The 23,771-nt window shown below is 52.5% G+C and overlaps 2 protein-coding genes across 3 annotated transcripts in view; both read left to right on the forward strand.

Moving 5' to 3' along the window:
* Window positions 1–23,771, forward strand: part of TMED3 (transmembrane p24 trafficking protein 3) — a 230,681-nt gene that overhangs the window by 100,941 nt on the left and 105,969 nt on the right. The window lies entirely within an intron of this gene.
* On the forward strand, window positions 775–22,941 carry MORF4L1 (mortality factor 4 like 1). Of its 2 annotated transcripts, XM_059678328.1 has the most exons (13): window positions 775–966; window positions 7,035–7,081; window positions 9,316–9,383; window positions 12,468–12,584; window positions 14,138–14,224; window positions 15,223–15,303; window positions 15,687–15,712; window positions 16,506–16,594; window positions 18,425–18,526; window positions 19,492–19,580; window positions 19,996–20,168; window positions 20,676–20,760; window positions 22,253–22,941. In XM_059678328.1, exons 1-13 carry the CDS (start codon window positions 927–929, stop codon window positions 22,335–22,337), a joined length of 1,089 nt encoding a protein of 362 aa, XP_059534311.1. In that variant the 5' UTR covers window positions 775–926; the 3' UTR covers window positions 22,338–22,941. The 2 variants fall into 2 exon arrangements, with proteins under 2 accessions (XP_059534311.1, XP_059534312.1); XM_059678329.1 differs by lacking the exon at window positions 12,468–12,584 and having other exon boundaries at window positions 781–966.

Genomic DNA, 23,771 nt, shown 5'->3' on the forward strand with positions numbered 1-23,771 from the left:
AACATCCACCAGCTGCCTCCTGCACACTTCCTACTGGGGATGTGCCCGCAACCCAGGTACATGCCCTTGACCAGAATCGAACCCGGGACCCCCTCAGTCCACAGGCTGACGCTCTATCCACTGAGCCAAACCGGCTTCGGCTAAATGTATTTTTCATCATCATAGACTGTGTTTCTGTCGCTCCAGTGAATTTTATTATTTCTTCAAGGTTCTTCACATACGTACACCTTAAGAGATATCAAGTAGGCATAACACGCTCTGAAAAAATTAGGGTTGGCACGCAGCATTTTGAGCCAGAGATTTTGCTGGTTTTGGCACGCACTCACAAAAAGGTTGCCCACCCCTGATCTAGGGGCTCCAAGGCCAAGCTCGGGCCTGCGTCCCCGGGGGACCCGCTCAAACCCCTGGGGATCCGCAGGCCACGTGGGCTAGCAGTGAGCGGGGATGATTGACGGTGGATCGCCCCCAGGCCTCGGGGCCCTCACGCTGCCCACGCCCCTTCCCCTCGCCAGCCGCCTCGCACCGCGTCCCGGCGGCCCCCGGCCTGCACACACGGTGCCTTTCCCGCTCATGATCGCCCCCACGAACCTCCTCCCTCCCGCACCCCAAACACCGCCCAGAATCAGGGGGATGGGGGATGGGAGGCGGATGAGGAGGGGGGGCCCCACGGAACTACAGTTCCCGGCATGCCTCGCGCGGCGCGACGCAGGGCGCGTGCGCGGCGTGCGCGGCGGCGGCGGGGACGGGCGGTTGGCAGTGCGGCTGCGCACTCGCGGCTCCGGGAGGTGTTCGGGCGCCGGCTATTCGCGCCCGGGATGTAGAGCTGGTGCCGCGCTCGGCGTGTGACGCGCAGCCGGGTGGGTGGCGAGCGGGGGGCGGCGGTCGGGGCGGTGGGCGCTGGAGGCGGCGGCGGCGAATCCCTATAAATGGCGCCGAAGCAGGACCCGAAGCCTAAATTCCAGGAGGGTGAGTGCGGGCCCCGGCGCGGCGGGGCGGGGCGGGTAACGGCGGCGGCGGGGCGGCGGCGCTTTGTGCGGAGGCGCATTGCGGCGCGGGGTTCGGGGCGCGGCCCGGGGAGGGCGCTGTGTTGGGGGCGCGGGAAGCCGAGGGGCCCGGGGGCGCGGGCGCGGCGGGGCCGGTCCCGGCGGCTGTTGTGTGCGCGGCGGCGGCGCGGCCGGGGGAGCAGTTGGCGGGAGGGCCGGGCGCCATGGCGGCGCGGAGGCGGGAGGCGGGAGGCGGGGGGCGGGCGGGCAACGGCCGGGGGCTCGGGGCGGCGACGTGGGTGGGGGAGGAGGAGGGGGATGCGGGGCCCGGCGGGGCGGGCGGGAGAGCGGCGCCGCGAAATGGCCGCCGCAAGATGGCGGCCGGCGCCTCCCGCGCCCCCTCCCGTCCCCTCCCCCTCCCCCTCCCCCTCCCCTCCCCCTCCCCCTCCCCCCGGGGCGGGCGCCGCTTTGTGCTGCCCGCGGGGCCCAGCTCCCCCGCTCCCCGCCCGGGGCCGGTCCCGCTGCCTCCGCGCCGCCCTTTTTGGAAATAACGGGGCGGCCGGGCGTCTGGCGGCGGCGTCGGATGAGCAGCGTTGGGGGGAGCCCCCGTGAGTGTATTTTGTTTTGTTTTTAGAAATCTGTTTTTGTTGGCTTTTTTAGAGGGGGGGGGGTGGAGAGACAGACAGACATGCGGCGGGGCCGCCTCCTGCCCGCCCCCTGCTGGGGGCCGGGCCTGTGCCCCGAGCGGGAGCCAATCGGGGACCCTTCCGTGGGTGCCCGGATGGAGGACCAACCACTTAGCCACACCGGCCGGGCACTTAGAGTGTGTGTGTGTGTTCATTGGCTATTTAATTTAATTTAATTTATTTTTAAAAAAATATATTTTATTGATTTTTCACAGAGAGGAAGGGAGAGGGAGAGTTAGAAACATGGATGAGAGAGAAGCATGGATCAGCTGCCTCCTGCACGCCCCCCCTGGGGATGTGCCCGCAACCAAGGTCCATGCACTTGACTGGACTCGAACCGGGGACCCTTCAGTCCGCAGGCCGAGGCTCTATCCACTGAGCCACACCGGTCAGGGCTGTTTTATTTCTTGATTGGTTTCCGAGAGGAAACGGGGGGGGAGGGGGGAGAGACAGACAGACACACATCCTTGATGAGAGAGCATCATGGATCGGCCGCCTCCTGCGCACCCCACACTGGGGATCAAGCCCCGTAACTGGGTCTGTGGCCCCGGCAGGAATCGAACCCGGGCCCTTCAGTATCCACTGAGCCAAACCGGACTAGGGCAGGCTTCTTTTATTTTTATTTTTTATTTTTATTTTTAATAGTGAGGAAGGGAGAGAAACATCCGTGATGAGAGAGAATGGTGGATCGGCGGTCTCCTGCATGCCCCCCACGGATCGAACCCGCAACCCGGGACCCTTCCCTCTGCAGATTGGCACTCTACCCATTGAGCCACACTGGCCAGGGCTATCCATTGGCTTTTGATGGACAGGGCTTTGGGCCGGAGCGTGGAACCTGGGGGCAACCCCCCCCACCCCCACCTCCGGCCCCGTAAGACAGCGCTTTAATTTCACAGTTAAGGAGTGTTAGAGGGGAGGCCTCATCGTGGGCTGAAATAGTAAAACGCTTTAAAATTCCCTTCTTGTCGCCCTGGCCCGTGTGGGTCAGTGGGTAGAGCGTCGACCTCGGGGACCGAAGGGTCGGGGCTCGATCCCCACTAGGGGGCGCGCAGGAGGCGGCCGATCCATGATCTCTCTCATCGTGGATCTTTTTATCTCCCTCTCCCCCTCTCTCTCCCGCTCTGCAATCGTTAAAAATATCTATAAAAAAAATAAGATTCCCTTCGTTGCCCGCCTGTACCTGCGTGTGTGCTTGCTCTCCGTCGGTGTCAGGAGGGCGGCGGAAAGGGTTCGTGGTCGGGTTTTCAGACTTGAATGTGCTTTAGGATTGCGCACAGGGTCATGTATCCCAGACCCAAGTGGGTGGTAAAAGTGTAACATTTAAGAAGTTTTTAAGGGAAATTTAAAAATGCATGTTTTTGTTTATTATTGTTTGAGAGAGGGGGGAGGGAAAGGGAGAGAGGGAAACGTGAATGAGGGGAAACATCAGGGAGCGGCTGCCTCCTGCGCGCCCCCTGCTGGCGACCGGCCCGCAGCCCGGGCCTGTGCCCTGGCCTCCTGGGTGGACGCTCAGCTGCTGAGCCGCACCGCCCGGGCTTAGCGGCCATGTTGGACCAGGATGGACTCTTGTTTGTTCTGTGATTGGCTCTTCCTGGGGCTTGTTTTCCTTCCTGGGTGTTGAGAGCAGGGATTCTCAGTCGTCTCCGGTCGGTGGATATAATTCAGAAGGTCCCCAAACCTGGGCCGGAAGAAATGATCTGACTGAGATTCATTCTAGTGTTTCAGTGAGGAATGTGGGCCCCCCCAAAAACAACAACCACCCGGCAGTATTAGGGAGCCGTGTTTCCATAGTCTCTGTATAAAGGTGATGAAGATAGTGCTCCTCGTGACTGGAGAATGTTTTGCTCTATCACCTGAGTGAACGTCAGAAATAACGTGCTGTTTTGCTGTCTGTTAGTGTGGGTGGTTTCCTTGGTAACACCGTGTGTTACGTGTTTATGGAACATTCTAGGGAAAGGCCGATGGGCGCCATCAGACCGTCAGGGCGGGTGACACGGATCCTCCCACAGGCGGCTGGGCCTTCAGGGGAAAGCGCTTAAATTCTAAACTAGAGGGATGGGGGGTGAGGGGCGTGGGTGACAACACAGGGGGGGATCCCTGTGCTGCTAGAGAGGTGGTTTATTTTTTAAATCCTCCCCCAAAGAGAGGATATTTTTCCCATTGGTTTTTTGGGGGGAGGAGGCGAGGGAGGGAGGAGAGAGACAGACACATCAGTGTGAGAGACACTGGTTGCCTTCCAGGAGCACCCACCAGGGGCGGGGATGGAGTCTGCAACCCAGATAGTGCCCGTGACCTGGACTCGAACCCGAGACCCCCCCTCTGCAGGCCTGTGCTCTAACCACTGAGCACCCTGGCGTAGCTAAAGTGAGTTCGAACGAAGTGGGAACCAGGTGCCTTTGAGAAGGTCTTGGACGCTCCCGAGTCCCGTCCTTACCATCCCTTCCCGCTGTTTTCTACTCGCCGTCAAAGCCGAGCTGCAGAGTGGTCACTGAGGAATGATAATTGTTTATGTGGCAAGTTCCAGAATACCTTGTAAGGAAAAGGAGTGTTCTAGCCGTTGTAATAAACACTGCAGAAGAACTGACCGGAAGTAATGCTGCAAATACGAATGATCAGAAATGGTACTTTTTATGATTCCTTTAGGCTTGGAAGTATTTTTCTCATTTCGTAACGGCATAGCGTATGTTATAAAGCAGTGTTTACGCACAGAGCGTGTCTTGCAGTTGCAGTTCTTTACAGCGTCGTGTGAAGAAGGCGGGCCCCTTCCCGGGGGAGGGCGGCGGGCCTGGGTGTGTTCCTGGAGGGAGCGCGGGGCTTGCATCGGGAGCTTCGGGCAGAATGGCTGCAGTTTGGTATCGGAGGGGATTCGAGTGGAGACAGGCTTGTAAGGAACATCTGATACAGGGGCTGCTCCTTCTCCGATGGGCAGGCTTCCCCTCCACTCCGTGGAGATGAGGCGTTTGTTAGCCGGGGTCGGGCTCCTCGGCCGGCTTCTGTTTATTTCTGACAGACTTTGAGGGCCGAGCAGCTAGAATAGAGGGCAGAGGGCTTGAGCTTCAGTGCAGCTGTCTTGGGCCGCAGGAGCCAAAGGATGGGGGTCGGGGGGAGGCCATTTCAGGTCCCTTTAAACTTCAGTAAAGTTTCCCTGGAGGGAAATTGAGACACAGGCCAGGTCTTCGGTGCCGCTGCTGCTGAGCGCTCTGCCTCCCCCGTACCCCGGGCTCCTGGCCCCGGTCTCTCCTCAGCCCCAGACGGGCACTCGGCTGCCGACGCGATGGCTCCGCTTTGGGTGTGCTGACCCTGACATCCTCCCAGATGGATCTGACCCCCCCCCCCCTTCTGGTTCCTGCTCAGCAGCCTGGCCGTCCTGCACTCGGGGCTCGCTTCCTGTCCTGACCTCCCACTGGGTCATGCTCAGGCCCATTCGGCCTCCCCAGCTGTGACGCTCCCTGCTCCAGTCCCCACCTTACCTCTGAGGCCCGCAGCCCCGGCAGTGTCCTCAGGACCACCCACAGGAGCCGCATGGCGAGAGTTACAGCAGGCCAGGCGGAGGGCCCACCCGTGCACGCACGCACCATTCCTCTGGTCCAGCGGCTCTCAGCCTTCCTCAGGCCGCGACCCTTTAATGCAGCTCCTCATGCTGTGGGGACCCCCAACCATGACATTATTTCCGTGGCTACGTCATCACTGTCATGTTGCTCCTGTTATGAACCGTCATGTAAATACCTGATGTGCAGGATGGATTTTCACTGTTACACATTGAATATAATGAAAGCATCGTGATTAACCACAGAAACAATCTGTAATTATAGATGTGCTTTCCGACGGTCTGAGGCGCCCCCTGTGAAAGGGTCGTTCGACCTCCAAAGGGGTCACGACTGAGAGCTCCTGCTCTAGTCTATATTCATCAGTCTGTCCCATGGTTCCGCGTTTCCATGTCTGTGTGTTGAGTGTCTGCCCCCTGGTGGTGGTCAGTGCACATCATAGGTAACGGCCCAATGGTCGGATGGTGGCTTAGGCTTTTCTATAACAGATAGGTGTATCCTGTGCTCTAGTGCTGGCATGTTGTTTATGTTAAACAGGAATGTCCCTTCAGCATGTTTCTCTGCGTTTGACCAGCTGTTCCCTGCACGGGACCTTTCCCTGTGACCTTCCCAGCAGCTCCCCAGTCACTCTCGTGTTTATGAAGATAGTTAACGTGAAATCCAGGGCGTTGTGTGAACTATCTGCTCACGTATCAGTGCTCCCCGTCAGTCTGATGTGCTCATACAGGCAGGTGCATGGCAGGCGCTGGGTGAACACCTGGGAAATGAATATTCAGGTTTGCTGGGTGATGTTTCAGGTTGAAGGTTTTTTTTTTTAAAATATATTTTATTGATTTTTTACAGAGAGGAAGGGGAGATAGAGAGTTAGAAACATCGATGAGAGAGAAACATCGATCAGCTGCCTCCTGCACGCCCCCCACGGGGGATGTGCTGGCAACCCAGGTACATGCCCTCGACCGGAATCGAACCTGGGACCCTTCAGCCCGCAGGCCGACGCTCTATCCACTGAGCCAAACCGGCTTCGGCCAGGTTGAAGGTTTTTAAGGTGTAAGTTTTGAAAACTTAAAAGCAGCAGTAATATGTTTCAATGGCGAAACTTCTATAGTCTCTTCGGAATGGAGCTGGTAGGCTATTTTAATTTAATTTTAGACCTAAAGGAGCTGAGTGTGGGACTACTTTTGTCACCTAAGGGTCTGCTGACCACGTGGAGAAATATGTTTCTGCTACAATTACATGTGATGTGCTGCCGGGAACCGCCTGCCTGCTGGGTCCATTGCAGCAGCCCAGTGCCCAGAACATGGATGAACACACGTCGTGAACATGAACCTCTTTGAAAACAAACCCCAGCCATTTCTGATGCACATGGCAATTTTAATGTGTAGTTTATTTTACTGACTTTAATTAATAAAAAGTTTGGAAGCGGAGCTATAGATGAGCATATGGTTCTAAACGTGGGACACATCTTAGACACTGAAAGACAGAACAGCCCTTCCAGCGGCTCGGTGGAGGTTTCATGGGTTAGCGCGAGGCCTCACCCGTGCCCGCTAGCCCGGTGCTAGGCGGGCTGATGGTTTAAGTAGACGGACATTCGCATACGTGGTTTTTGTTGTCTGCAGCAGAGACTAAGGTGCTTTGTTGTAGGACTCTTACTGTATGAAGGGGGTTAAAATGGGAAATACTGACGTCTGATCTGAAGCGGTGATCCGTGCATAGCCGCTCCCACGTCCCGGGTTTTGTGAGGAAACCCCAAGCACAGGTGTGCGGCCTCTCGGGTGAGACAAGAGAAATGACCGCTAACCCACTGCTCTCTTCCTCCCCAGGTGAGCGCGTGCTGTGCTTTCACGGGCCTCTTCTTTATGAAGCAAAGGTAGGAAGCCCGTTTTCCTTTCAGAAGTTACCGGAAACTACGGGTTAGGTCTGACCGTGCGAGTCCCCTTTCCCGTCCCACCTTCCCTGACGGGGTGTTTCCCGCTTGCTTAGTGGTCAGGTCAGTCATTGCTGTCCTGCCCGTTCATCCAGGAGTTGGAAGGCGCACTGAGGGAGACGATGGTTATTGATGGGAGCGACAGCACTTGTAATCAGTGACTGGCTTGTGAGAAAACACTACCAAGATCAATTTTATTTTTAAATCCTCCTCTGAGGGTATTTTCCATTGATTTTTTAGGGAGAGTGGAAAGGAGGGCGAGAGAGGAAACATCGGTGTGAGAGAGACACATCGATTGGTTGCCTCCCAGGGCCAGGATCAGCCTGCAACCGAGGTCCGTGCCCTTGACCAGAGTGATCCCGGGACCCTTCAGTTCGCAGGCAGGTGGTCTATCCACTGAGCCAAACCGTCTAGGGTTCAAGGTCAATTTTCTATGCAATTGCAGTATGCTACGTATGCACTGAGCTAGTTAAAGTGTGTTAAAGGTAAAAGCTAACATTAACCCTTTGCGGTCCAATGTCATTTCTGGAATTCAAACAGTTTGGTCCAAATTAATTGACGGGATTGAATGTGGAACTTTTTAATGTTCTTATAGCTCGACGTTGGACCTGCTCCTAGCGCCTGGTCTGTCGAGTCAGCCTCGAGGTTGGACCGAAAAGGGTTAAAAATGAGTCCATTTAACTTTTATTTGTTGTTTGAACCCTGAGGGGACTCCCTTTCCTCCACCTGTGTGTGCTGAGATTATAAAAACTGATTTTACATTTAGCCTAAGGTGAATGGGATAATGCATTCCAAAATCAAAGGTATTGCTAGTATTTTCTTCCTGTTAACTTCTTTAGGACAGATATTAGGATGTGACTATTTTTAACAGTTGTTTTGTTTTTTAAGAAAATGCACCACGATATGCAAAACAGCAAGCTGTATATGTTTAATACTTTCATTGATTATTTCTGAGAGAGAGGAAAGGAGAAGAGTAGAGAGAAACATCGATCAGCTGCTGCCTCCTGCACGCCCCCTACTGGGGATGGAGCCCACAACCCAGGCCTGTGCTCCCGCCAACTGAGCCACACCGGCCATGGCAGGGAGCGGTTCACATGTTTGTGTTCCTCTTTGTCAAGAGTTTTAAGTTAAAAACCAGGCCCCCTGGAGGGGCTCAGTGGTTGATGTCAGTCTATGAACCAGGAGGTCATGGTTCGATTCCCAGTCGGGGCACGTGCCTGCGTTGTGGGCTCCATCCCTGGTGAAGGGCGTGCAGGAGGCAGCCCATCAATGGTTCTCTCTCATCATGGATGTTTCTCTCCGCTCCCTTCCTCTCTGAAATCAATTAAAAAATGTAAACAATAAATCTAAACGCAGATATTTATCACTTGTCATAGTTGACAGCCTCCTGTGTCCATTCTGATTTGTTTGGCTGCTTTTAAGAACAGAAAACATTTTACTTTATCACTTTGCTAGTTGCTGAATTCTGCACCCAAACATTTTACCGCCTTTTCATAAGCTCGTCAAACTTTCACACATGTCGTCAATGTTTTTCTTTAGCTGAACTTGTTTTGGAATTACAGTTTCTGGCTGAAGTAAACAGTAACCGGCACTAGCTGCTGTTGGGGAGCTTGTCCGGCCCCTTGCGTTCAGGGTTGGGGGCCCCTTATGCTCATGGTCCTTGGCTTTGTTAGACCGACTCCGGCAACTTGTGACCTTTCGGCAATTTCAGAATTCTTTATACTTATAAACTTTAAACAATGTTCTTTAGAGCAGCGGCCCTTTAATACAGTTCCTCCTGCTGTGGGGACCCTCAGCCATAACATTATCTGCGCTGCTACTTCATCACTGTCATGTTGCTGCTGTGATGAATCGTCATGTAAATACCTGATATGCAGGATGGATTTTCATTGTTACACATTGAACATAATTAAAGCATCGTGATTCATCACAAAGACAATCTGTAATGATAGATGTGTTTTCCGATGGTCTTAGGCGACCCCTGTGAAAGGGTTGTTTGACTCCAAAGGGTCGCGACCCCCAGGTTGAGAACCGCTGTTTGAGAGAGTCACATTTTTGGGGGGTTCATTTGGGCCACCTAAGAGTTTAAGTGTAGAAAGAATCTTTGGAAGATTGGCTACTTTAAAACCATCTCTTCTTCAGTATCTCTAAGTGCCGTTTTTCCTTTTTTATTTCAGTGCGTAAAGGTTGCCATAAAGGACAAACAAGTGAAGTACTTCATACATTACAGTGGTTGGAATAAAAAGTGAGTATTAGATCTTTAAAAGCAATCTTCTGTTTATAATTTTCAAAGTAACGTGTATCATAGACTGGCACAAACATGCTGCTTGAGTGTGTAGTTTTAACGTGACATATTGCAGTAAGGGTGAGCCATTTGAGTGTGAGGGAAATACAATAGAAATTAGGGTGCAGCCATTTTATTTTAAATTTTTTGGAGTAATTCTTGGTTCTAGTGTCATGTCTGATAATCATTGGTCAACCAGCCACCCTTTTTGGGTTTTGTCCACGTTATTTTATATTTAATTTACTTTGTCCCCATTACCGTCTGCCCACTCTGCCCTCTTCCATCTCTGACCCCCCCCAGTCACCACACTTGTCCATGAGTTTCTCATCTTTTCTTTTTTTGCTCAATCCCTCCACCCTACAACCCTCCCCTCCCCCACAATTCCCCCTCACATTTTGGAATACTGTAGGATAGTGTGATGTATATATATTTTTCCCTTAGCACAAACTAAGTCACTGTGTATGTTGTGTCCAGCGGTTACAGTCAGAGTGAGTTGGAAAAGGGAAAAGGGTAAAGGTGGTCTGATCGCGAAGTAATGGCCAACTTGGGTCTGAACTTGGGCCGACAGAATGTGATTCCGTGTATTTTCACCACACGGTCTAATACAGACACAGGAATTGAATTACAGGACTTCACTTTCCACCTTGAAAAGTTAGTATTTTTTTTTAAAAGATATTTTGATTTCAGAGAGGAAGGGAGAGAGATAGAAATCTCAATGATGAGAGAGAATTGTTGATCCGTTGCCTCCTGCACGCCCCCTCCTGGGGATTGAGCCAGCAGCCTGGGCATGTGCCCTTGACTGGAATCGAACCCGCGACCCTTCAGTCCACAGGCTGAATCTGTATCCACTGAGCCACACGGGCCAGGGCGAGAGCATCTTTGTAAGCTGTGGTGTGTTGGCGTGTTCCTGGGAGCGGACGGTGCATAGACTGAACCCGTTCTAGAATATGCAGCGAGTGTCTCTCTCGGACGCCCTTCACCTGGGGCCACAGACACCACGTCGCAGGATTTCCTCCTGGTGGTGCTGGTGGCTATTACTGTGAGAGGTCGTCAGTTACTTTAGTTAGACAGGGCGTTTTATCCTCCAGCATGGCGCTGCCAGAAAGGCAGTTCTCCCGGAGTGGCTCTCTAGCAGCTACTCCTGCTTCGTGTGCCTGAGCCGCGTGTGGTACCCGGGTCTCCCCGTGGCACTGCCCCCGACTGGCCGGGGCTCTTGCTGAGGGGGGGCTCGCTCTGTGGTCTTGTTCCCACAGTTCCCTCCCCAGAGACCAGCCCAGGAGTTAGAGCAGTTAGAAACGTTTTCCACGAATGCTTTCATTTATTTATTTATTTATCTTTAAATATATCTTTGTGATTTTAGAGAGGAAGGGAGAGAGAGAGAGAGAAAAACATCAATGATGAAAGAGAATCATTGATTGGCTGCCTCCTGCACGCCCCCTCCTGGGGATCAAGCCCACAATCCAGGCACGTGCCCTTGACCGGAATCGAACCCGGGACCCTTCAGTCCGCAGGCCGACGCTCCATCCACAGAACCTACCGGCCAGGGCTCCACAAACGCTTTTAGCTGAAAAGAGAAAACACAGCAAAACAAACAACAGACCTTAACTCCTCCTGTGAGCAACTGTAGAAGGGCGGGAATCTAGAAGCACATTCTGACAACTTAGGACCCCCCCCCCGTTAGTGATAATGGGAATAGTTCTAACAGTGATAGGCAGGTCATAGTAACCCAGGACCATGAGCTGTGGACATAGCTTTGAGCCTGACTCTTTCGTGTGTAAGAGAGATTTTGCATAAAATTATGTGTAGATGTGTATAGCTGAAAGATGGGTTTTAAGTGGTGTTTATAGTTTAAGAAATTGTGAAAATACCAAATTCTTAGAGTTTCTCATTTCACTGCTTCAAAATATATTAAGAACACTATTTCCTTTGTAATGTTAAAGTCTAGTTTTCAGCTAATTTTATATCAAATATTAATTGGTTCCTTGAAAGAGAAGAAAAATGGCAATAAATATTAGAGATCTTTATTAATACCTTTGTAGATATTCTGAGGAATGTTAACGTATCAAGGTGTGTTCTGTGTTTGATTTGGTTTGTGGGTAAATAGATGTAAGTTTGAAAGTGACCATCCTTAGTGTTAGGGGAGCCTGGAGGAAGCCCATCTTGGGGGGCTGTTCCGGGCCCGGCGTCGGGTCGCTGGTGCTGCGTGCGCAGGGCCAGCCTCCCCGTGGCCGTGGGTTCCCCTGAGCTGCCTGTAGGAACCTCCTTCAGTCTCTTGACGTACCTGCACACACAGGTTCTGAGTGTTTGCCCTTCAGCTACAGCCTTAGTAACGAGCGATCGATGTGCCTCAGAGCAAAACACGCCCTCGTTTCCCTGGGGCTCAGCGAGGGGGTCCGGCTCCTGGCAGACAAAGCAGCTCAGAGATGATTGTGTTCTTTAGATCAAAGTCCCCCCCCTTTTTTTTTTAAATAAATTATAAAAACGGTTAACTTTTAGGGAGAGGAGAGAGAAAGAGAAACATTGACACGTGGTTCCCCTTCTTGGTGCATTCACTGGTTGACTCTTGTATGTGCCCTGACCCGGGATCGAACCCGGACCGTGGGGTATCGGGGAGGCTCTCGGCAGCAGGGCTCCCTGGCCAGGCCCAAGGTGCTCACTCGACGTGTTTCTATGTCGGGGGAAGGGGTTTGCAAGGTTCTGAATGAACTTGGCGGTAAGTAAACGCCAGCCAGCTCCTTTGGGAGAGAATTAGAATAGCGATACGTAGATACGTAGTAAAATCCTCATTTCAAAAGTGGTTTGCAGGGTATCTTCCTTTTAGAAAAATTTACAGCTCAGGCTCAATCCCCAAATTGGAATTTGCTTAAACTTCCGTGAATTTATACGTGGTCTTTAAAGGCACAGTAGGTAAGATCTTTCTGAATTGTCGAAAACCTTGTTAGAACGTGTTGACCCAGACGGGGAGGTGAGTTAGCCGTTGTACTGATCGTCAGCGTCAGCTGGTTGTGCGCTAGTCACTGAGACTCTGCTGTGCTTCTGCATCAGAGGAGCCGGGAGGCCCAGGCGCTCTGAACACGCTTGGAGGACGCGGGAGGATATTGTAGCCCCTTTTCCTGTTCCTGAAGGAGCTCCCTCAGTCCACCACCCCCTCCTGACCTCTAGGTAAATGCATGTTTTACCGTTTCTTCTAGGAATCATGTGGAGGGTTGTTGGATTTAGTCTCCTTCCGGCCATCGTCCTCAGAGGTCAGAGGGGGGAAGGCGCTGACGGGAAGCCTGGCGGACACGTCCCCGTGTCCCGAAGGCGCTCCCTCGGAGGAGGAAAGGCACTCGGCCCGCGATGGCGCCCCCTAGGGGGGAGCCGGCCTCATTTCCCCGCGTGGCTCAGTGCGTGAGCCTGTCACTGTGACCTCCCTGTGCTGTTCCCGGTCGGGTCACAAATCGTGGGGTTTTTTGTTGTTTTTTTAACCATCTTAAACACCTGAGGATATGTTTTTCATTGATTCAAGAGCGAGAGGAGGGGGGGTGGAGAAGACATCTCTTCATTGCCTCACGCACACACCCAGACCAGGGATTGACCCGCGGCCCTTTGGTGCGTGGAATGACGCTCTAACCACTGACCCACCGGCCAGGGCAGGAATCCTATTTTGAAGGAGCTTTTTTCTAACGGCCAGAACGCCTTAGCCGTCAGCTGTTTCAGCAGAGGGGGCGGCTCTACCTGTGGATGTTTAGAAAGACATCTTCTCAGCTATGCCTCGGGAGTCAGTATTCCTCTGTAAGTGACGGTTCAAGAGGGTGTCGTCTGATGAACCATTATCTGTGATGCTGTGATTACCAGTGTTAGCCCAGCCGATGGCTGTGGTCCCGAGTCTTGTATGTTCCCGACAGCTTGAGTGTTTATTTCGTGTGTGAGACCCCAGGTGCTGGGCCTGCGTGGCGTGGGCACTGTTGTCCCCATTTAAAGGCGACAGAACTGAGGCACAGAATCCTGTAACTCCGCTGTTACAGCCAAGGAGCCGCTTAGCCTTAGTTCTTTAAAAAGTCAGCTGGTGGTCTCCTGGGCTCCTTGTTTGAAATCACACTTTGTGAGGGTGTCTCCACTCTGTAAAGATAATTGTTTAGGACATGCCACCTGGTGACCGGGGTTCCTCTGTGTCTGCTTCCGCGTCAGACGTGCTGTGAGGCCCAGGCGCGCTCCACACTCTCACGTGCCAGACTCCGTTACCTGCCAGACTCGTATGCTGTTTTGAAAAAATGATTTGAATAATTTGGTTTTGAACTCTGGCAGTTTATTTATTTTTTTAAAATACATTTTTATTGATTTCAGAGAGGAAGGGAGAGGGGGAGAGAGAGAGGTAGAAACATCAATGATGAGAAAGAATCATTGACGGCTGCCTCCTGCAGGCCCCCCACTGGGGATCGAGCCCGCAACCCAGAGAATGTGCCCTTGAGTGGAATCGAACCTGGGACCCTTCGGTCTGCAGGGCAATGCTCTTACCCACGGAGCCACACCAGCCAGGGCAAACTCCGGCAGTTTAGAGGTGGGACGTTGCTTTTGAGAATAGGAAGTTTACTTCTGTACAGAAGAGAGATTTTTGCTTTAGTTCTAGTTCATCCAAAGCCTTGTCTGGTAAATTTCTAAAAAGTAATTGGAGGACAGAGTCTGAGTGAAGGTGAAAATGCTTTTGAATGACGTTTCCCTTCTCTCGTTCCCAGTTGGGATGAGTGGGTCCCAGAGAGCAGAGTGCTCAAATACGTGGACACCAACCTGCAGAAGCAGCGGGAGCTCCAGAAGGCCAATCAGTAAGTCTGGTCGCAGCACGAGTATGCGGAGAGGGGCCTTTGGGTTAATTTCTGGAGACGGAGTGAACGGTAGAAACCACGCTGGCGGCCTGGCTCTGAGACGGTTCCTAGCGCCTGCCAGGTGCTGCGTGACGGCTGTGACCGCACGCAGGCGAGAAGCCTCTCCTGGGAAAACGGAGCTCGGCTGTGAGTTCCCGAGTCCGTCCTTAGAGGCGGGTGGGACACAGGATGTGCCTGGGAGTTCCTGTGCTTGGCAAGCTCACGGTCACCTGCGCTTGTGGGCTCAGGAAGGTGCACTCAGGGAGAGGGGCGCCCCACTCTCCTGCAGCGGTAGGAGCCCACTGGGACAAGGCACCCAGGAGACTGGGCCGTCTGTAGGGTCATTGTTTTCTCTTCATTTCAAAGCTGAAATGTATGTCAAAATTGAAATAAAAGTGATCAAATAACGCATTGGGATTAGTGAATTCCAAAACAAATGGAATTTTCAATTATGTGTTACAATCTATTATAATCACCACCTACTACATTTTTACTTTAATTCTGGTAGATACAGAGAGCAAGTTCTTAGGCCTTTTAGTCTTCTTGCGTGATTTCCTTTCTGTAAATGTATCATCTGTCCAACTTGTGAGAAACTATCAGGACATGTATGTATAGACCTGGGACTGCCACCCAATCTAATAAAGCGGGAATATGCAAATTGACCGTCACTCCGACAAAGATGGCGCCGCCAACAGCCAATAAAGAGGGAACATGCAAATTAATGCGACAAAGATGGAGGTGAAGGCGGGAGGCGGCGGTCAGAGCAAAGGCCCGGGTCCCGGGTGCCGGAGGGAAACCGGTGCCGGCAGCCAGGGGAAGGAAGGCCTATTCTTGCACGAATCTTTGTGCTCCGGCCCTCTAGTTTGACTATAAATTTCAAGATGGAATCAGGCTGTCACAGTTTACTTTTCCACCTAAGGACTCACGCTATGACGACTGTGCTGCACTTGTTTTTGCAGGGAGCAGTATGCGGAGGGGAAGATGAGAGGGGCGGCCCCAGGAAAGAAGACGGCGGGCCTGCAGCAGAAGAGCGTGGAAGTGTAAGCAAGGCTCCCTGTGTCCCTGTGCGCACGGCTCTGTCCGTGAGCGTCCTGTCGGCGCCGTTACCCGGCACTAGGGCTTGTGGGTCATAGAAGCTGGAATATGGTAACTTTTTAGAATTCTCACCTGAGAATATTCTTTTCCATGGACTTTTAGAGCAGAAGGGGCGGGGGGGGGGGCAGAGAGTGAGAAACCGGTATGGAGGGAGAGGTGGATTTAACCAGCCACCAGTAAGAGTCCTGTGTCTGAGCAGGAACTGTTCCTGCCTGACCTTATCATTCGAGGCCGTATTTCCCTAGGAATGTGTTCCTGATAAAAAGGAGTTGGAACAGAGGCAGTCTTGCTGGCAACAGTTATTTATCTTTCTCCCTTTTCTTTTCAGGAAAACAAAAAAGAACAAACAGAAAAGTAAGCATATTTTGTTAACACTATTTTACTTTTACAATACTGAATTTTACATTGATTTAAATTTGTTAGGAAGTTTTTTTAACATTTATTTTTATTTCCTTATTTATTATTTTAGTTTTTTATTGATTTCAGAAAAGGAGGGGGCGGGAGAGAGAGACACATCAGTCCCGGTTCAAAGGTCGGTGCTCAGCCACCGAGCCACACCGACCGGCGAGAGCTTTTCCTAGAGTGAGCTCAGGCCTACTGAGGCCTCGGGTGTGAATACCGGCGTGGTAGGGACACACTAGCACCAGGGCACCCGACGCTCATTTTACCATGGAGCAGCCTGAGAGCAGTTAGTTCCGTCATCTTCATTCTCAGTGACTGACCCTGAAGGTACCTTGTAGAGGCAACATTGTAGGTGTTCACAGAGGTCACATTTGTGGTAGGGATGTGATTTTTTTTTTTAAATATATTTTATTGATTTTTTACAGAGAGGAAGGGAGAGAGATAGAGAGTTAGAAACCTCGATGGGAGAGAAACATCCATCAGCTGCCTCCTGCACGCCCCCCACTGGGGATGTGCCCCCAGCCAAGGTACATGCCCTTGACCGGAATCGAACCCGGGACCCTTCAGTCCGCAGGCCAACGCTCTATCCACTGAGCCAAACCAGTTAGGGCGGGAATGTGATTCTTTAACAGATTCAGGTAACACTGTGTCATGGGAAAATGAAAAGGAGGATGTGTTCTGAGAGACTTTCTTACGAATGTATCATTTAATCACTTACCGATCTCTCACCCCCGCATGTTTCTAGCGCCTGGGAATGGAGACGGCGGCAGCACCAGCGAGACCCCTCAGCCTCCTCGCAAGAAGAGAGCGCGAGTGGACCCGACCGTGGAAAACGTGAGTTTCCCTCCCTCTCGGCGGCGGCAGGTCAGCGTGGCTGGTCCCCGCTCCCGTGCAGCAGTCAGGTGGCCGGGCCCAGGCTCGGAGCTGCTGACGGTTCACTGCTGGGAGGAAAACCCTCCTCTTGTGGGGCGCGGGGCCTGTGTGTGCTTTTACTTGTAATTCTGGGGGTGTCTTTGTTAGACCCCTCCCCCAGCTTATCCGACGCTGACGAGTTTGTGTTTCTGCACAAGATGGAAGTTTCTGTGGTGTCGACTGTGCATCAGGTCTCCGATAACGTCACCTTGTCCAACGCTGCGGAGATGCTGTAGGAACTGAGCTCTTTTATATATATTTGATGTCAGAGAGGAAGGGAGAGGGAGAGAAAGAGAAGCATCCATGATGAGAGAGCATCATTGATTGGCTGCCTCCTGCACTCCCCCTACTGGGGACCAAGCCCGAAACCTGGGCATGTGCTCTTGACCGGAATTGAACCCAAACCTGGGACCCTTCAGTCTGCAGGCCGACGCTCTTTCTGCTGAGCCAAACCGGCTAGTACTTGACTCTTGTTTATATCCATTTGCCTGTGGTGCAGCTGGTTTTATTTTACGTCGTTTTGCTCAAAGTCGGAGAACTTATTAGTGACATTGAGAACTTGCAGTATAGATTGATTAGGTCGCACTGGGGATCGAGCCTGCAACCCAGGTGTATGCCCTTGACCGGAATTGAATCTGGGACCCTTCAGTCCACAGGCCAACACTCTGTCCACTGAGCCACACCGGCTAAGGCCAGCTTTGAGTTGTTAAGTGATAAAAAGTCTTATTTCCAATTTATTATATTTACTAGAGGCCCAGTGCACGACATTAGTGCGCTGGGGGGGTGGGGGGGAGTGTCCCTCAGCCTGGCCTGCGCCCTCTTACCGTCCGGGACCCCTGGGGGATGTCCACTTACCCTGAGCCCAGCTTCTGGCCGAGCAGCGCTCCCCCGTGTGCGTGCACTGACCACCAGGGGCAGCTCCTGTGTTGATCATCTGCCCCCTGGTGGTCAGTGCGCGTTACAGTGACTGGTCGTTCCACTGTTTGGTTGATTTGCATATTAGTCTTTTATTATATAGGATAACTTCCCAAATTTTGAATTATAACCCTGAAAGCAAGGTTAGTGTTTTTTAATGTTTTTCAGAGAAGAAGGGGGGCGGAGAGAGAAAGAGAAACAAACGTGGATGATGAGAGAGTATCACCACTTCGCTGCCTCCTGCATGCCCCCCAGTGGGGATCGAGCCCACAGCTGGGCATGTGCCCTGACGGGGACCGAACCACGACCTGGTTCAAGGGTCAGTTCCACTGTGGAGTCACATCGGACGGGCAGCGGGGATGGTACTTGTAACTGACACATTTGCGTGTCTGGCGCTGAGGTTACATGGCAGTGATGTGCTCACACAGCGTGTGCTCTGGAAATCAGGCACCGTGAGGAGACATTGAAGACGTCACTGACCGTCAGGACACTTAACTTGGCGTCGTAACTTCTCGTTAGTTGTGTTTGGGATGGTCATTGAATATCAACAAATAGGGAAACACTAAAAGCTCAACAGATGAGCCCTGGGAGGGTGATCTTACAGAAGAGGAGGGAGCTGGCTAAGGAACTGTTGCCTTCACGTGAACTAGCACCGAGTCAGCTATCAGGAGAAGGAAGACTCCTGGCTCCCAGCAGCTGCTTATGGTCTTTTCATTCTGACTTTGAAAAGACAGCGAGGTGGCCTCTGTGAGTCCTGAAGATTTAACCCAGTGCCTCTCCAGGTGGAGGAGAAACGCCAGAGAGGACGTTTCAAAGTACCTTTTCCTTTTCCTTCAGGAGGAAACATTCATGAACAGAGTTGAAGTCAAAGTCAAGATTCCCGAAGAGCTGAAACCATGGCTGGTTGACGACTGGGACTTAATTACCCGTCAGAAGCAGGTAACGTGAAAGCGCCTCTGGCTATAACGGGCGTGTGTTGTTTCTAGTTTGGAAAGCAAAACCGCTGTTACAGGAGCAGCGTGTGGACCAGAACATGGAGGGGTCACTGGTGACGGCTGTCATTCAGAGAGAGTGGAGAATAGAACAAGTACATAAAAGTGCGTTTGTGATGACACAGAAAGGTGGGGAGGATTCACTTTGGAAGCTGCTAGCGCAGGAGTTGTTCTGAAAACTGGTAAAGACAAGCCTGTTTCCTGTCCTCACATGAGCCCCCTGATGAGACGCCATGGGAAGCGCACAGCGCCACCTGCAGGTGTGCGTGGCCAGAACCAGACCAGTCCCCTTGCTGGGTCTGGGGACTCGTGGACAGGAAGTGGGGGCCGTGTGAGGAGGTGCCTGTAGGACCCACAGCTGCTCCAGAATGAGGCTCGGACAGTGAGCCGTGTCCTGTGACAGCCCGGGGGTGGCGGGGAGGGTGGCGACGGACGGACGGACGCCTGAGTGCTGAGCCGCCGGGGCCGTGAACAGCGTGGGCTGCATCCGTTCTTGACGTGGGTCTGGCTACACCGCCAGGACCGAAGCTGGGCTCTGCTGTGGGCCATCGGGGGCGGCACAGCCTCCCGGTGTCGGTGCTCTAGTCCCCGGAGCGGCCAGGCCCTGCCTCAGCGTGGGTGACGGAGGCTGAGCAAGAGCGGCGCACGTCCGCGGCCGGCCGGTGACGGGCAGCGGGCGGGTCCCCCAGGCGGTGGCTACGTGTGTCCGGTGGCGGCCACCGGCCATGTTTGGCTGTTAATCGACGTTCAGGAAAATTCAGTTTCCTGGGCCACGGCGGCCATGTTTTCAGGACGAGCGTGCTTTTTCCTGTTTGTGATACTGTTGAGGGTTTTCTTTATCGTTAACGCCTGGCCAGTGTGACTTCCCTGTAAAAGGCAGTGTGGTCTGTGAGTGTCTCTCTGTTCCCACAGCTCTTCTATCTCCCTGCCAAGAAGAACGTGGACTCCATCCTGGAGGACTACGCGAACCACAAGAGATCCCGCGGGAACACGGACAACAAGTAGGAACGGGCTCCGGTTTGAACCGGGTCCCAAGGGAGCTCTCTGTCTTCTTTCAAACAGTCTTATTTCCGAGTCAGTTACATGAAATGTTCACCCACTTTATAAAAACACCATCAAACACTAACAAAACAGGCACAAGCGTTTGGCTGCAAGCTTTTTCTTAGAGAGCAGACAGTAAAATTTAGGTAAAAAAATCACTTTTAGCCTGAGGGGTTTATTTGTGGAATTAGTTTTCTGTGCTCTTGCTAGATCCCTTTTTAAAGAAATCTGTTCAGTAAAGATTTCGTCTCATTTTATTTGTAAATACGTAGATTTTACCCTAACCCTCGTCTCATCATTTAACCTTTACCTTCCTCCCCGGCACTCACAGCGAGTGGCTGTTTGGGATGTAACCTGTCTTTGCTCGTCTGGCAGGGAGTACGCTGTGAACGAAGTGGTGGCCGGGATCAAGGAGTACTTCAATGTCATGCTGGGCACGCAGCTGCTCTACAAGTTCGAGCGGCCGCAGTACGCCGAGATCCTCGCGGACCACCCCGACGCGCCCATGTCCCAGGTGTACGGGGCGCCGCATCTGCTGAGGCTGTTCGGTAATGTGCCTTTTAGAAACAAAATGCCACTTCTTCCCCTTGAGCCTTTAATTTAAAAAAAAAAAAAAAAGATTCTTATTTATTTACTTATTTTAGAGAGAGGGGAAGGGAGAGGGATAGAGAGAAACATCCGTCAGAAACATCATTAATCAGCTGCCTCCGGCACAGCCCTCCTGGGGATCGAGCCCGCAACCCGGGCACGTGGCCTGACGGAATGGAACCGTGACCTGGGTCCTGGGTTAGCACTCGACCACTGGGCCACGCCCTCTGGGCCTTGAATATTCTTTTCTTTCCTCATTGATATCAAGGAGTAACACAAAATAACGTTTTAAAACATTGCGTTCCCATTTGAACTTTTGTCTAAAATTACCATCAGTTTAAAAGTCCGCAAGTTTCTAAAATTACGTATTTTAAAGGAGTTGGCGATGGTTGCATTTGCTGCCATAATTAGGATAAGCGCGTGGCGCTCCCGTGGAGGTAACTGACGGAATTGCTTTGTCTGAACAGTGCGCATCGGAGCGATGCTGGCCTACACGCCGCTGGACGAGAAGAGCCTGGCGTTGTTACTGAATTACCTGCACGATTTCCTCAAGTAAGTCTGAGCGGCGCTTGAGGTGAAAACCAGAGTGAGCGCAGTCCCCTGAGCCTGACTCCGCGGTGGGCGGGCTCTCGGTGTTAACCCATAAAGCGGAAGTAAAGACGGTGGTGTTGGCGCCGGAGCAGAGACGGTGATGGCATCAGCCGGCTGGGCTGGGAGGGGACGGAGCTCAGATCCGCACGGTCAGGCCTGAAAACTGGGTGAATCAGAAACTTCAACCGTGAGGGTAGCCAAGGGGAACGTAGCACAGTGTGTTTATGATTTCTGTAGTGAGAACGGCCTTTCTAAAAAACAAGACAGGAAGTGATTGATGAACTGGACGACAAATACTGAGAATTCCACGTGATGGGACTCTGCTCGTGAAGGGGATGGGCGATGGGATGCTCCGTAGGGTAGAGGACCTGGTGCCCTGAACGTGCAAAGAGTGTGCAGCTGGGACAGACGAACAGAGCAGTGATGAGAGCACGTTGGGGATTCGCAGACAGGGGCGTACAGAGAATGTCCAACACGATGACAGCCAACATAGCTCTTGTCAGGTTCGCTAAGCGCACAGAGATCGAAGACCTGGGGGCAGACGTCTCTTTCTACAGGTCCTGGGGGCATCTGGCAGTGCGTGTTCCGTTTTTACATGCTTCCTCTTGGAAGCTGGGCTTGTGGGAACTCACCGATAGAAATACTTGGACGCACGAAGATTTCCAAGCAGGTTGTAATGGAGAGGGCGCTGTGACCCCTCATTGGTAGGGAAGCATCTTCAGTCTTTTTTTTTTTTTTTTGCTATATTTGTATTGATTTCAGAGAGGAGGGGAGAGAGAGAAACATCAGTGATGAGAGAGAATCCTGGACCAGCTGCCTCCGCACACTCCCTACTGGGGATCAAGCTTGCAGCCCGGGCCTGTGCCCTTGACTGGAATCAAACCGGGACCTTCCAGTCCGCAGGCCGACGCTCTGTCCACTGAGCCACACCGAGTAGAGCAACATTTTCAATCTTTACAGACACCTGGGGCAGTCTGGTTCAACCTGACGGTGGATTATTTCTTGGTGTGGTCCTGGGAAGAGAGGGTGACGTTTTCTATTGCTACGTCACACATTTCTGTGTTTGAATTTTCTTACCACCGTCTGTTTTATAATAAAAGAATTGAAGGCTGCCACGTGAGCCTGGGAATGGAAATAGCTTTAAATCGTCTCAGAGAGCTAAGAAAACGCCAAAATGTTATTCTTGGGAGGTAACACCAACGGTTTCTTACAAGAAACAGTGCAAACTCAAGTTGGTTTTCTGATGGTAACTTCTCGCTTGGAAATGGGGAGTCATTCAGGACTTTCTTCTTTCTTCCTGGGATCTAACTATTTGCGCTGTAATTCTGTGGAGTTCCTGTGCGGTGGGATGGTCCTGGTACATGTTCACAAGTGTTTGTGCGGCTTGTTCTGTGAGAAGGGAGAAGCGATCTGGGCCAGGACCTTCCTGGTGACGAGTGACTTTTGTCCGCAGGTACCTGGCGAAGAACTCGGCGACCCTGTTCAGCGCCAGCGACTACGAGGTGGCGCCGCCCGAGTACCACCGCAAGGCCGTGTGAGGCCCCCCGGGGTGTGCCCCCGTCCCTCGTCCTGTACAAATGCTGACCTTGACCATGTCCGTGTATAACTGAACCGGTGTTTGTTTTCTGTTGGATTTTAAACAGAGAAAATAAAAGGGGTCCCAGCTCCTTTTTCCTTTTCTTTTTCCTTTTTCATTTGAAAGTCGCTACCAGTGTATCGACAGACCACGGAGAGACGGACTGTAGAGTCTCTGTGCCGAGTTGGCGAAGCTGCTTTTAATGCTGGTGGTCCCCCTCCTTTGACACTACGCACTTTTATAACACGTGTTTCTGCTCGATGGCAAACGCTGTCCCCAGTGCCAAAGGTCGCCCCGTGTACATAACCCCAGTCCCTCCGTTTGTACTCTTCGTTTTCACTGGTGCTGACAGTGAGGGCGTCTCTGCGAGGCGCGCCCGCGGTGCCCTGAGCCTCGGTCTTTGCTCAGATGCTGAAGAGGTGGCTTGTTCATGGTTTTGTGTTTGTGTCTGATGCACGTTTGCCCGCGATAGACGCCACGCATTGTGTAGCCGCGGTTTTCCGGAACAGCCAGCCTTTTAGGAATTGTTTTTCAGATCTTCAATAAATTTTTCTTTAAATTTCAAAGAGCGACGTGCTTGTGTGGCTGCGTTACACACCCTTCGTGTCTGTGTTCCCCTCGTGTGGAGCCTGGTCTCAGGTGGTGGTCTTCCTGCCTGGCCTCGGGGACGAGACGCGCGTCCGGACCCTGACCCTGACCCTGACCCTGACCCTGACCCTGACCCTTACCCGCAGCAGCTCCGGCGGTTCGCTGTCCCATTCTGTCGGGTTCCGGCTCAGAAGTTAGAGGTTCCCGTGGCTGTGGCTGTGTTTTTCCTAAACCGTCACTAATTCTGAGTGTTGAGGGATTTTCACCTGAGTGACAGCTTGCTGTCCATCATTGTTTAGGGCCGTGGTCGGCAAACCGCCGCTTGCGAGCCACATGCGGCTCTTTGGCCCCTTGAGTGTGGCTCTTCCCCAAAATACCACGTGCGGGCGCGCACGTACAGTGCGATGGAAACTTCGTGGCCCATGCGCAGACGTCGGTTTTCGGCCTGGACGAGTTTATTTTGGAGAAGTGGCGTTAGAAGAAGTGGGGGGTGTCGGTCGGTTGGGCCACGAGATACGCAGCGCAGTGCAGGGAGATACATTGTTCTGAGGTACGTTCGCTGAGGTTGACCCCTCCCAACTCTCCCATCCACACTCGTCTCTCTGAAACAGGTCTACAAAACGAGTGTGGATGGGAGAGGTGGAAGGGGTCGACCTCAGCGCACGTACCTCCCTCAGATTGAGGACGCTTTTAGCAAAGGCCAGCCTAGGAGGACCCTCATGAAGTGAATAACAGTGCACCTACCTATAGAGTTTAAGTTTAAAAAATGTGGCTCTCAAAAGAAATTTCAGTCGTTGTACTGTTGACA

Source organism: Myotis daubentonii, chromosome 21 (genome assembly GCF_963259705.1).
Source record: "Myotis daubentonii chromosome 21, mMyoDau2.1, whole genome shotgun sequence".
In the NCBI taxonomy this organism is placed as follows: domain Eukaryota; kingdom Metazoa; phylum Chordata; class Mammalia; order Chiroptera; family Vespertilionidae; genus Myotis; species Myotis daubentonii.